The sequence below is a fragment of the Chlorocebus sabaeus genome, chromosome 6, assembly GCF_047675955.1.
Source record: "Chlorocebus sabaeus isolate Y175 chromosome 6, mChlSab1.0.hap1, whole genome shotgun sequence".
NCBI lineage: Eukaryota > Metazoa > Chordata > Mammalia > Primates > Cercopithecidae > Chlorocebus > Chlorocebus sabaeus.
Window position 1 is genome coordinate 43719574 of NC_132909.1, and position 13188 is coordinate 43732761.

The window sequence follows — 13188 nt, forward strand, 5'->3', positions numbered from 1 at the left end:
ACATGGCAAAACCCCCGTCTCTACTAATAATATAAAAATCAGCTGGGCGTGGTGGCATACGCCTGTAATACCAGCTTCTCGGGAGGCTGAGGCAGGAGAATCACTTGAACCTGGGAGGTGGAGGTTAAAGTGAGCCGAGATCACGCCACCGCACTCTAGCCTGGGCAACAAGAGTAAAACTGTCTCTAAAAACGTAAATAAATAGGCCGGGTGCGGTGGCTCAAGCCTGTAATCCCAGCACTTTGGGAGGCCGAGACGGGCGGATCACGAGGTCAGGAGATCGAGACCATCCTGGCTAACCCGGTGAAACCCCGTCTCTACTAAAAAATACAAAAAACTAGCCGGGCGAGGTGGCGGGTGCCTGTAGTCCCAGCTACTCAGGAGGCTGAGGCAGGAGAATGGCGGGAACCCGGGAGGCGGAGCTTGCAGTGAGCCGAGATCTGGCCACAACACACCAGCCTGGGGGACAGAGCGAGACTTCGTCTCAAAAAAAAAAAAAAAAAAAAACGTAAATAAATAAATAAAAATAAAATAAGAATAAATTTAAAAATATATATATAATGCCACCCACCTCGGCCTCCCAAAGTGTTGGGATTATAGGCGTGAGCCACCCTGCATGGCCTATTTCCAGAACTTTTTCATCACGACACACCAAAATGCTGTATCCATTGGACACTAGTGACTCCCTCTTCTCCCGACCCCTGTCCCCTAGCAAACACTAATCTACTTCCTCTATCTAAATTTGCCTACTCTGAATGCTTCATGAAAAAAAAAAAAAAATGAATCAAGCCTGGGCACAATGGCTTATGCATATGATCTCAGCACTTTGAGAGGCTGAGGCAGGCAGATTATTTGAGCCCAGGAGTTTAAGACCAGCCTGGGCAACATGGCAAAACCCCATCTCTACGAAAAAATACAAAAATTATCTGGGCATGTTGGTGCATGCCTACAGTCCCAGCTACACGGGAGGCTGAGGCAGGAGGATCGCTTGAGCCCAGGAGGTGGAGGCTGTGATGAGCCATGATTATGCCACTGCATTCCAGCCTGGGCAACAGAGAACCAGTGAGCGAAAGTGACAGAGAGGAAAAGGAGCAGGGGGCACCGCATACCTGTGCCCTTCTTGCAGACATAGGGTAGGTTGTAGTTGCAGGGGACATCGTTCCAGCGCCCGCTTTCATGCGCCACCATCACCACACAGTCCTCGCCACCCGCAAAGAAATTGTCCGGCTGGTTCTCTCGCCAGTTCTCGAATTGCTGCAGGAATAGGGGGCAGGGAGTTGTTCAGGGGACCTCTGTTGCAGCCCAGGTTCTGGCACTTCCTGCTGTGGGACTCCCCTGGCCAGACCCCTCAAACTCACAGGGATTCAGTGTTCCCATCTCTACAATGGCCACTGTCCTGCCCATCCTGAGGGGGGCCACCACTGTCATCCAAGCCACCATTCTTGTGGCTCGGAGGCTGCATCATCCCCCTTCCTGGTCCTCCTGCCTCCCTCCTGCCTCCTGCCTCCTGCCTCAAAATGAAAATGAAAATTCATGTTCATTTTCAACATGAATCAGTGTTAGATAAATGGTGGGACAAGGCCGGGCCTGGTGGCTCATGCCTGTAATCCCAGCACTTTGGGAGGCCACGGTGGGCAGATCACCGGAGGTCGGGAGTTCGAGACCTGCCTGGTCAATATGGTGAAACACTGTCACCACTAAAAATAAAAAAAAAAAAAATTAGCCAGGTGTGGTGGTGTGCGCCTGTAATCCCAGCAGGACAATTTCTTGAACCTGAGAGGCAGAGGTTGCAGTAAGCCAAGATTGCGCTATGGCACTCCAGCCTGGGCGACAAGACCGAGACTCTATCTCAAAAAAAAAAAAAAAAAAAAGATAAATGGTGGGACAAATGGTGATCTCAGCCTGAAGTCCAGGAGGACTTCCCTAAGGAGGCAATGTGAGAGTTAAAGAATCAAAGATGGTAAGGATTCAAGGCCGGGCACAGTGGCTCACGTCTGTAATCCCAGCACTTTGAGAGGCCAAGGGGGGCAGATCACTTGAGGTCAGGAGTTCAGGACCACCTTGGACAACAAGGTGAAACCCTGTATCTAATAAAAATACAAAAATTAGTCGGGCATGATGGTGCGCGCCTGTAGTCCCAAGCTACTCAGGAGGCTGAAGCAGGAGAATCGCTTGAGCCTGGGAGGCAGAGTGAGCTGGGTTGCACCACTGAACTCCAGCCTGGGTGACAGAGTGAGACTCTGTCTCAAAAAAAAAAAAAAAAGTAGTAAGGGTTCAGACAGGGAACAGCATTCCTAGCAAAGGGAACCACCAGTGTGAAGGCTCAGAGGCAGGACTGAACTTGAACTTGTTCTGCTTGAGGAACAGACAAAGCCTAGTGAGGCTGGAGCTGTGTGATAGGGCCGGGGTATGCTCAGAGAGTGGAGAGGGACCAGATCTTGCATTAGAGGAAAGGAGGTGAATTTTTAGAAACTGTGGCAAAATATATATAGCACAAAATTCCTAATTTTAACCATTTTTGTTTTGTTTTGTTTTGAGACAGAGCCCAGGCAGGAGTGCAGTGGTGCGATCTTGCTCACTGGGACCTTCACCTCCTGGGTCCTGGTTCAAGCGATTCTCCTGCCCCAGCCTCCTGAGTAGCTGGGATTACAGGCGTGTGCCACCAGGCCCAGCTAATTTTTGTATTTTTAGTAGAGACGGGGTTTCACAATGTTGGCCAGGCTGGTCTTGAACTCCTGACCTCGCGATCCACCCACCTCGGCCTCCCAAACTGCTGAAATTACAGGCTTGAGCTACCACACCCAGCCAATTTTAACCATTTTTACGTGTGCAGTATTTTTATTTTTATTTTTTTGAGACAGAGTCTGTATTACTCAGGCTGGAGTACAGTGGTGCGACCTTGGCTCACTGCAATTTCTGCCTCCCAGGTTCAAGAGGCGGTGTGCAGTTTAATACATTAATTACATTCACAATGTTGCATAACCATCACCATTATTTCCAGAACTTTTTTTTTTGAGATGGAGTCTCTCTCTGTCGCCCAGGCTGGAGTGCAGTGGTGTGATCTTGGCTCACTGCAACCTCCAGTTTCCGGGTTCAAGCGATTCTGCTGCCCCAGCCTCTGAGTAGCTGGGATTACACATGTGCTCCACCATGCCCAGCTAATTTTTGTATTTTTAGTAGACACAGGGTTTCACCTGACCAATAGGTCAGGTGGGTCTTGAACTCCTGACCTTGTGATCCACCTACCTCGGCCTCCCAAAGTGTTGGGATTACAGGCGTGAGCCACCCCGCGCGGCCTATTTCCAGAACTTTTTCATCACGACACACCAAAATTCTGTCCCCATTGAGCACTAGTGACTTCCCCTTCTCCCGACCCCTGTCCCCTGGCAAACACTAATCTACTTCCTGTCTCTAAATTTGCCTACTCTGAATGCTTCATGAAAAAAAAAAAAAAAAAATCACACAACAGCTGGCCTTTTATGCTTGGCTCATTCCATGTTTTGTTTATTATTTTATTTTATTTTATTTTGGAGCCCAAGTCTCACTCTGTCTCAATTTTTGAATTTTTTGTAGAGATGGAGTTTCGCCATGTAGCTCAGGCTGGCCTCGAACTCCCAACTTTAGGTGATCCACTCGCCTTGGCCTCCCAAAGTGCTGGGATTGCAGGCATGAGCCACCCACCGCACCCAGCCTGTTTTGTTTTGTTTTGTTTTGTTTGAGACAGCGTCTTGCTCTGTCACCCAGGCTGGAGTGCAGTGGTGCAATCATAGCTCACTGGAGCCTCGAACTCCTGGGCTGCAGCGATCCTCCTACTTTGGCTTCCCCAAAGTGCTAGGATTATAGGTGTGAGCCACCCCACCCAGCCTCTTTTTCTTTCTTAGTATAAAATTTTTTTGTTTTGTTTTGTTTTGTTTTTTAGAGATGGAGTCTTGCTCTGTTGCCTAGGCTGGAGTGCAGTGATGTGATCTCGTCTCACTGCAACCTCTGCATTCCGGGTTCAAGTGATTCTCCTGCCTCAGACTCCCAAGTAGCTGGGATTACAGGTGCGCGCCACCATGCCCAGCTAATTTTTGTATTTTTAGTAGAGATAGGGTTTCACCACATTGGCCAGGCTGTTCTGGAACTCCTGACCTCAAGTGATCCACCTGCCTCAGCCTTCCAAAGTGCTGGGATTACAGGCGTGAGCTGCTGTGCCCGGCCTGTTTGTATAAATTTAAAGGGTACAAGCGCAATTTTATTACATGCATATGCATATAATAAAATATATATTGTCTACTGGCAAAGTCTTGGCTTTTAGTGTATCCATGACCCGAATAATGTACATTTTTGTACCAGTTTGAATCTCTGTTTTCAATTCTTCTGAGTATGTATCTAGGAGGAGCATTGCTGGGTCATATGGTAACTCTATGTTTAACTTTTTATTTTTATTTTTATATTTTTAGAGATGGGGGTCTCACTGTGTTGCCCAGGCTGAATTCCAATTCCTAGGCTTAAGTGATCATCCCGCCTCAGCTTCCCAAGTAGCTGAGACTACAGGCGCGTACCACTGTACCCAGCTTCTATGTTTAACTGTATGAGGAACAGCCAGATTTTTACATAGCGGGAGAAGGGGAATTTTTATCTTGAGAACAATGGAGAGTCTGGAAGGGCTTGAAGCAGGGAGGATGCTGACCTAATATGTTTTTAGAGACAGGGTCTTGCTCTGTCACCCAGGCTGGAGTGCAGGTCACTGCAGCCTTGAACTCCTGGACTCAAGTGATCCTCCTCAGTCTCCCAAAGTGCTTGGGATTACAAGCATGGGCCACCAGCCTGGCCTAGAAACTATATATATATATATTTTTTTTTTTTTTTTTTTTTTTTTTTTTTTGAGACGGAGTCTTGCTCTGTCGCCCAGGCTGGAGTGCAGTGGCGCCATCTCGGCTCACTGCAAGCTCCGCCTCCCAGGTTTACGCCATTCTCCTGCCTCAGCCTCCCAAGCAGCTGGGACTACAGGCGCCCGCCACCACGCCTGGCTATTTTTTTGTATTTTTTAGTAGAGATGGGGTTTCACCATGTTAACCAGATAGTCTCAATCTCCTGACCTCGTGATTCGCCCACCTTGGCCTCCCAAAGTGCTGGGAGTACAGGCATGAGCCATCACGCCCGGCCTATATATATATATATATATTTGTTTTGTTTTGTTTTGTTTTGAGACAGAATCTCGTTCTATCATCACCTAGGCTGAAGTGCAGTGGCGTTATTTCGGCTCACTGCAACCTCCACCCCACAAGTTCAAGCGATTCTCGCACCTCAGCCTCCCGAGTAGCTGGGATTAGAGGCATACGCCGTCACGCCCGGCTAATTTTTATATTTTTAGTAGAGACGGGGTTTCACCATGTTGGCCAGGCTGGTCTCAAGTGATTTGCCCACCTTGGCCTCCCAAAGTGCTGGGATTACAGGCGTGAGCCTCCATGCCCAGCCTAGAAATGAGAATATTTGAGAGACTATGGCTGGGGGACCAGGCAGAGTGAGTAGAGGAGGCGTCAGACCCTAGTCTCAGGTTTGTAACCTCTGCAGCTGGGTAGGCGAGGTCTGTTTACCTGGGCTGGGGAAGTCAGGGGAGAAGGCCTTTACTTGAAGCTCCTTTGCCAACTCCAGCATCTTAGAGCCACTAGAGACCTCTGACACCCAATTGAGATAACTTTGCACAAAAGGGTAAACTGAGGCCAGATGGCAGGCCTGATGCAGCTCAGCAGCCTAGGCCTGCAGCCCCCGCCACTCACCAGCCCGGTGTTGTCCGTCCACTGGAAATCCCTCTCCACGATCCTGTCGTTCAGGCCGATCCACGTGTTTTCGTGCCCAAAGCCTGCAGGGTCGGGGGTTGTGGGTCTGGGTGTTCACCCACGCCTCTTCCAGCCCAGGGCGGAGGTGCAGGTGAGGTGGGGTAGGGTGTGGGAGGAAAGAATTCCTCACCTTCCCCAGCCTGGAGGTGGGCTGGGTGGGGGGAAAGATCTAGAAAGTGGAAATCAAGGGGGAAGAGGCGGGTACAGGGATGGAGGAGGATCCAGAGCCCCTTCCTCAGCCTCTCTATGGGCTGGGGGCCGGGTGAGGTATGTGTGGGAGGGGAATACCCAGTGCCTTCCTCAGCCTGGAGGTGGGCTGGAGGTTGAGGTGGAGAGCGAAGGAGATAGAAGTGAAGTTTACAGAGGTTAAGGAGGACACAGGTGCCCTCCCCCAGCATCTGTAAGAGCTGGAGAAGGGAAGTGGGGGGAGGGAGAAGGAGAGAGAAGAGGGGGAGGAGGGAGAGGAGAAAGGAGGAGGAGTGAAAGGGAGGAGGGGCAGGAGGGAGGAGGGGGAGGAATGAAAGGAGGAGGGGGAAGAGAAAGGAGGAGAAAGATCAGTGGAAGAGGGAGGGGGAGGAGTGAGAGGAAGGATGGGGAAGAGAAAGGAGGAGGAAGATGAGTGGAAAGAGGAGGCAGAGGAATGGGAGGGAGGAGGGAGAGAAGAGGGAGGAAGAAAGGAAGGAGAAAGGAGGAGAAAGATGAATGGAAGGAGGAGGGGAGGAGTTGGAGGGAGAAGGGAGAGGAGTGGGAGGGAGGATGGGGAGGAGAAAGGAGGAGGAGTGGAAGGGAAGAGGAAGAGCAAGAGGGAAGGGGGAGGAAAGGGAAGGAGGAGGAGTAGAAGGAGGAGGCCTGGGGAGGAGCATAAGGGAGGAGGAGACGAATGGGAGGAGGAGGAGGCAGGATGAGGAGGAGAAAGAAGGAAGAAGATGAGTGGAAGGAGGAGGGGAGGGAAGGGGGAAGAGAGGAGAGAGGAGGAGGAGGAATGGGAGGAGGAGAGGGAGAAGGGTAGGGAGGATGAAGAGGCGAAAGGAGGTGGAAGATGAGTGGAAGGAGGAGGAGGGGGAGGGAGAAGGGGAGGACTAAGAGGGAGGAGGAGAAAGGATGGGAGGAGGAGGGAGGAAGAGGAGTGGAAGGAGGAGGGGAAGAAGTGGTAGGGAAGATGGGGAGGTAGGAGGGAGAGCAAGGAGGAGGAGGGTCGGGGGGCAGGCATGAACCCCTCTCCCAGCTTCAGTGTAGGCTGCAGGTGCGTCCTCACCCCACCCTCCGAAAGCAAGGACTCTGGATACCCTCTTTTAGAGGGGTGAGGCATGGGAAGAACCGGAATTAGGCCCAGGCTATGCCAGGGTTTGTGGCCAGGAGAAGCAGGAATAAACCCAGGCACTGTCACATCTTTGCAGAAATGAGAAGTAGGGGACAGAAGACACCAGTGGGCGCTGGATGGGCAGACAGGTGAGAAGGCTCGAGCCAGTCACTCAGGAGGGAGTGGCCGGGTGGGATACGTCAAGGAAAAAGAAACAAGCGAACCAGGGAAGGAAGAAACGAAGGAGTCAACGAGGGATGGGATGGCGGCAAACAGAATAAACAGAATAAATGGATGGATGAGCAAAAGGCAGAGGGATAATGAATAAATCAATAAGTCCCAGTTTACATGAATGCAACACTTGTCTCTCTCCTAGGTCTTTGCAAGGCTCATTCCTTATTTCATCTAACACATCACAGGTACTTCCCCCATCACCCTCCATCTCCTGGCCCTGTTTTGTTATCAGCACACATAGGATCCGTTGAATTACAGTATAGACTTATTCACTTAGATATTTACTTGTTTGTCTATATCCTCCCCAAGAAACGGTCACTCCCTGAGGACAGAGCAAAGTCAGCACTGATCACTGCTATGCTGTGTCAGTGTTCCTGGAATGGTGCCTGGCACACAGCAGGTGCTCAGTAAATATTTGGTGAATGAATGAATGAATGAATGAATGAATGAACAAGTGAATTGACAGATTTCATGCATTAAGAAGCAGTCAGGGCTTGCGTTAATCAACACAGCTTTGGAAAGGTGATGTCTTGAAAACCAGGGAAGGGATGCCCTGGCAAAAGGGCTACAAGTGCCACCCCTGCCCACCCTCCAGGCAGGTGGCCCCCTCCCCCAGAGCCCCTACTATTAATGAAGCTGTGCTCATCTGGTGAGTGGACGCTGGTCAGGTGGCCGGAGCGGCGGCGGCAGTCCCTCTCAGCATCTTCCCATGCCCTCCGGTGAGCAAAATAGCGGTAACAGTGGCCCTGGAACTTGTGCCAGCCGCGGTCACAGCCCTCGGTGTCTGGGAGATGGGATAGGAGTGTGAGGGGGGGCTGGCCTTGGCCCAAGGCCTACCAGCGTGAGCACAGCCAGCCCACCAGAGAGAGGGCCCAATCCAAGGTCACTGCGGGGCGAGATCACCCCTCTCCCCATGCCTGGCCCCTCCTCCTGAGGCTCTGCTCTCCCGACCCTTTCACCTCCCATATTGACTTCTTTTTTTTTGGACAGGGTCTCACTCTGTTGCCCAGGCTGGAGTGCAATGGCACAATCTCGGCTCACTGCTACCTCCGCCTACCACACTCAAGCAATCCTCCCACCTCAGTCTCTGGAGTAGCTGGGATTACAGGCATGTACCATCGTGCTCAACTAATTTTTGTACTTTTAATAGAGATGGGGTTTCACCATGTTGGTCAGGTTGATCTCAAACTCCTGGCCTCAAGTGATCTGCCCACCTCAGCCTCCCAAAATGTTGGGATTACAGCCATGAGCTACCACACTGGCCAAATCTTAAAGTCTTTTCTTTGTTTCTGGAAGAGATTTAAGTGGGAGATCAGTCTCTGACACCCCCTCTCATTCCAATGCTGAAGTCTGCTTCTCTGATGTCAGGGCCACATCCTTTGTATGGCTATGGGAGCTCAGACATTTCTCCATAGAAGACATACAAATGGCCAACAAGTACATGAAAAGATGCTCATTGTCAATGTCAAAACCACCATGAGATACTTCACACCCACTAGGATGGAGATATATATATATAAATATATTTGAGATGGAGTCTCATTCTGTCGCCCAGGCTGGAGTGCAATGTCTCGATCTTGGCTCACTGCAGCCTCCACCTCCCAGGTTCAAGCAATTCTCCTGCCTCAGCCTCCCAAGTAGCTGGGATTACAGGCGCGTGTCACCACGCCTGGCTAATTTTTGTAATTTTAGTAGAGACAGCGTTTCTCCATGCTGGCCAGGATGGTCTTGATCTCCTGATCTCATGATCCGCCCGCCTTGGCCTCCCAAAGTGCTGGGATTACATGTCATTTTTTTTAAAGGAAAAGTAGGCTGAGGATAGTGGCTCAGGCCTGTAATCCCAGCATTTTGGGAGGTCGAGGCTGGTGGATCACTTGAGGCCAGGAGTTCAAGACCAGCTTAGCCCCATCTCTACTAAAAATTAAAAAAAAAAAAAAAAGAAAAAAAATTGAGTCAGGTGTGGTGGTGGGTGCCGATAGTCCCAGATACTGGGGAGGTTGAGGCATGAGAATCACTTGAACCAGGAGGTGGAGGTTGTAGTGAGCCGAGATCACACCACTGCACTCCAGCCTGGGTGACAGACTGAGACTCTCTCAAAAAATAAAAAGAAAAAGAAATTTAAAAAATAAAAATTAGCCAGGCATGGTGGCACGAACCTGTAGTTCCAGCTACTGGGTAGGCTGAAGCAAGAGGACTGCTTGAGCCTGGGAGTTCAAGATGACAGTGAGCTATGACTGTACCACTGTACTTTCCAGCCTGAACACAGCATGAGAAACTGTTTCAAAAAAAAAAAAAGACCAAGCACAGTGGCCCATATTTGTAATCCCAACACTTTGGGAGGCTGAGGCAGAAAGATCACATGAACCCAGTAGTTTGAGAGCAGCCTGGGCAACATGGCAAAACCCCATCTTTAAAAAAATAAAAAATAAATAAATAAAAATTAAACCTAGAGTTACCATATGACCCAGCAATTCCACTCATCCATCAAACCATGAATAGATAAACAAAATGTGATATAGCCATACAACAGAATACTACTCAGCCATGAAAAGGAATGAAACACTGATTCATATTACAACACAGATGAACCTTGAAAACATGCCAGGTGAAAGAAGCCAGACACAAAAGACACATATTTTGAGATTCCACTCATATGAAATGTCTAGAACAGGCAAATCCACAGAGACAGAAAGCAGATTAGCGGTTGCCAGGGTCTGGGGAATGGGAATAGGGAGTGACTACCTAGTGGGCACAGAGTTTCTTTCTGGGGTGCTGAAAAAGTTCTGGAACTAGAGAGAGGTGATGGCTATACAACATTGTGACTGTACAGAATGCCACTGAAATGTACACTTTAAAATGGTTAATTTGGCTGGGCTCAGTGGCTGTAATCCCAGTAGATTGGGAGGCTGATGTGGACAGATTGCTTGAGCTCAGGAGTTCAAGACCAGTCTGGGCAACGTGGTGAAACCTTGTCTCTACAAAATATACAAAAATTAGCCAGGCATGGTGGCATGTGCCTGTAGTCCCAGCCTACTGGGGAAGCTGAGGTGGGAGGATCACTTGAGCCTGGGAGGTCAAAACTACAATGAGCCAAGATCGCACCACTGTACTCCAGCCGGGGTGTCAGGGTGAGACCCTGTCTCAAAAAATAACATAAATTTAGCTAGGTGTGGTGGCGCATGCCTGTAATCCCAGCTACTCGGGAGGCTGAGGTAGGAGATTCACTTGAACCAGGGAGGCGGAGGTCACAGTGAGCTGAGATCACGCCACTGCACTCCAGCCTGGTGACAGAGAGAGACTCTATCTCAAAAAAATAAAGTAAAATAAAATAAAATAAAATAAAATAAAATAGGGCAGGCACAGGGGCACATGCCTGTAATTCCAGCACTTTGGGAGGCCAAGGTGGTTGGATCACCTGAGGTCAAGAGTTCAAGACCAGCCTGGCCAACAAGGCAAAACTCCGTCTCTACTAAAAAATACAAAAATTAGCCAGGCATGGCAGCGGGCATCTGTAATCCCAGCTACTTGGGAGGCTGAGGCAGGGAGAATTGCTTGAATCTGGGAAGTGGGGGTTGCAGTGAGCCAAGACAGCGTCATTGCACTCCAGCCTGGGTGACAGAGTGAAATTCCATCTCAAAAAAATAATAAAATAAAATAAAATGGTTAATTCTATGTTACGCACTGTTTGTCTAAAAAAATAATTTATCTTGTGTCAGGCTCACAGCCATGGAACTGGAGGCAGGGACCTGGAGTATATGGGGAAGCCTGTGGCTGGGCACCCAACCCCACTCTTGGAACTGTTTCTGGGGTTGCAACAGAAACTCACCTTTCTCGCAAAGGCTGCCCCCATAGCTGGGGAGGCAAAGGCAGACAAAGCCGTTGACCTCATCGATACAGGTGCCTCCATTCTCACAGGGGCTGCAGAGGCAGTCATCAATGTCTGGCAGAGAGGAGAAGAGATTGAGTCAGAGGTCAGCTTCCCCTTGGCTCTGAGCCCCCTCAGGAAACTAAGCAGAAGATGGGGTCATAGTCCTACCATCCATCCTGGACCTGAGTGCAGCAGTTGCAGTCTGCACAGATGGCCCAGTGACTCTGCAGGCAAGGGGGTGGAACCTCATACAATTAACATAAATTAGCATTAATGAGAGCAGATGCCATTGGGGCAGCTGAGAGCCAGGATGTGCAGACTATTCTCCCTGACTCTAGAGAAATGAAGATTATACTCTCAAAAACAGGCTCATAGAAAGTTGAAGTTGGAGTCTCTTTTAGGCATTTGCAAAGACTTGCCCAGAGTCACAAAGCTGTTTGTGGGTAAAGCTAGATATTCATTGAGTTCTTCTTCTACCGGTCCATGTGTAGACAGTGCTTGAGGCACGTATGGCACTGGGCAAGTCACTTTCCCTCCTTGAAACTCAGCTTATTTTTTTGAAAATAGTAATAATAATGGGCTCCTACTCAAGGGTGATTGTGAGTAGGGAAGCAATAGAAGAGCTCAATAAATTATATCATTTATATTTATTGTTATAATTCTGTAATCAGTCTTGTGATTGTGAAGGTTGTGAAGTCAAGATGATGCACAGAGCTCAAGAAATTATGTCACTTATACTTGTTGTTGTAATTTCATAATTGGTAATATTTCTTGTATTCGGCTTTGAAGCTAGCACCCAACAGTTCTGGTGGCAGTGCTTATACCTCCCACCCACCCAGGAAAGGGCAGGATCCCCAAAGGGCCTTTGCAGGGAGGAGTCTCGGACATATCATTCCTTTGTTTTTCCCTTCCCACCTCTGACTGGTAGTAATGGGAGACAGCACACCAGAGATGAAAGCTCAGCTGTTTGATTCTGGATCCACTAACTGGGCTGATTTAGCTGGATGTAAGGACTGGGGTTTGGGAATGGAGCATCTGAAACCAGCTTTTTGTGATCTCTGAATTCTGAGGGCATGGCTGCTGGAGTACAACCCAAGGATCTGGAGTCAAACAAATTCAGATTCAGATCCTGAGTCTGGGGTACTCACCAATCTCACAGTTCTCTCCGGCAAAGCCCTGATCACAGCTACAGCCATACATGGTGCCATTGGCATTACATGTCCCTCCATGAAGACAAGGGTTGTTCTCACAGGGATCTGAGTGTGCTGCAGGATGGATGGGTAGTATGGGGAAGAGTCAAACCACAGATCTTTTGCCTTCCTGGAATCAAGACTCCAGGCCCCCAAACTGCTTTAATCAAACTCTCCCTATGGAGTCCTCTTTATAACTTCCCCAACCAGTGGTCACCAACTCCCTCTCATATGCCCCCTGTTACAAGGAGTTTACTCCTTCCAGAAACTGCCCCAAAGCATCTGTGGACTTCCCTGCCTGTGGCAAAGTCCTTCCTCAGCCTGAACTGGAATGGGGCTCCCAGAGACCAGGGCTGCCTGAAGGACCTTGTAGAATGTTTCTCCCAGAACACAGGCTTCTGTGTCCTCCCTGACTTAAGTGTCCTTCCCCTCCTTTGGGCACACCCTACTCATCACTGTGCTTCTCACAAATTGGGACACAGGAGTGGACATAGGTTCTAGCCTGGGCAACATAGTGAAAAAAAAAAAAAAAATCCTCATCCTGCCCCAGCCAACACAGATCCTGCCAGGGCAGCATCTGACCATTCCACTGCACAGTGGAATTAAATTTTTAAAAAATTAAATTAAAAAACAAAAAAGAGGCCAGGCACCATGGCTCACGCCTGTACTCCTAGTACTTTTGGAGGCCAAGGCAGGTGGATCACCTGAGGTCAGGAGTTTGAGACCAGCCTGGCCAACATGGTGAAACCCCGTCTCTACTAAAAATACAAAAAA

The 13188-nt window shown here is 49.3% G+C and overlaps 1 protein-coding gene across 1 annotated transcript in view; it reads right to left on the reverse strand.

The window, feature by feature from the left end:
• The window catches only part of NCAN (neurocan), a 40418-nt gene that overhangs the window by 6280 nt on the left and 20950 nt on the right, over window positions 1–13188 (reverse strand). Inside the window, exons 9-13 of the mRNA XM_037992228.2 lie at window positions 12373–12489; window positions 11183–11296; window positions 7982–8140; window positions 5763–5845; window positions 1110–1254 (exon numbers count right to left, since the gene is read on the reverse strand). Coding sequence (XP_037848156.1) covers window positions 1110–1254; window positions 5763–5845; window positions 7982–8140; window positions 11183–11296; window positions 12373–12489 — 618 coding nt within the window. The remainder of the gene's footprint in view (window positions 1–1109; window positions 1255–5762; window positions 5846–7981; window positions 8141–11182; window positions 11297–12372; window positions 12490–13188) is intronic.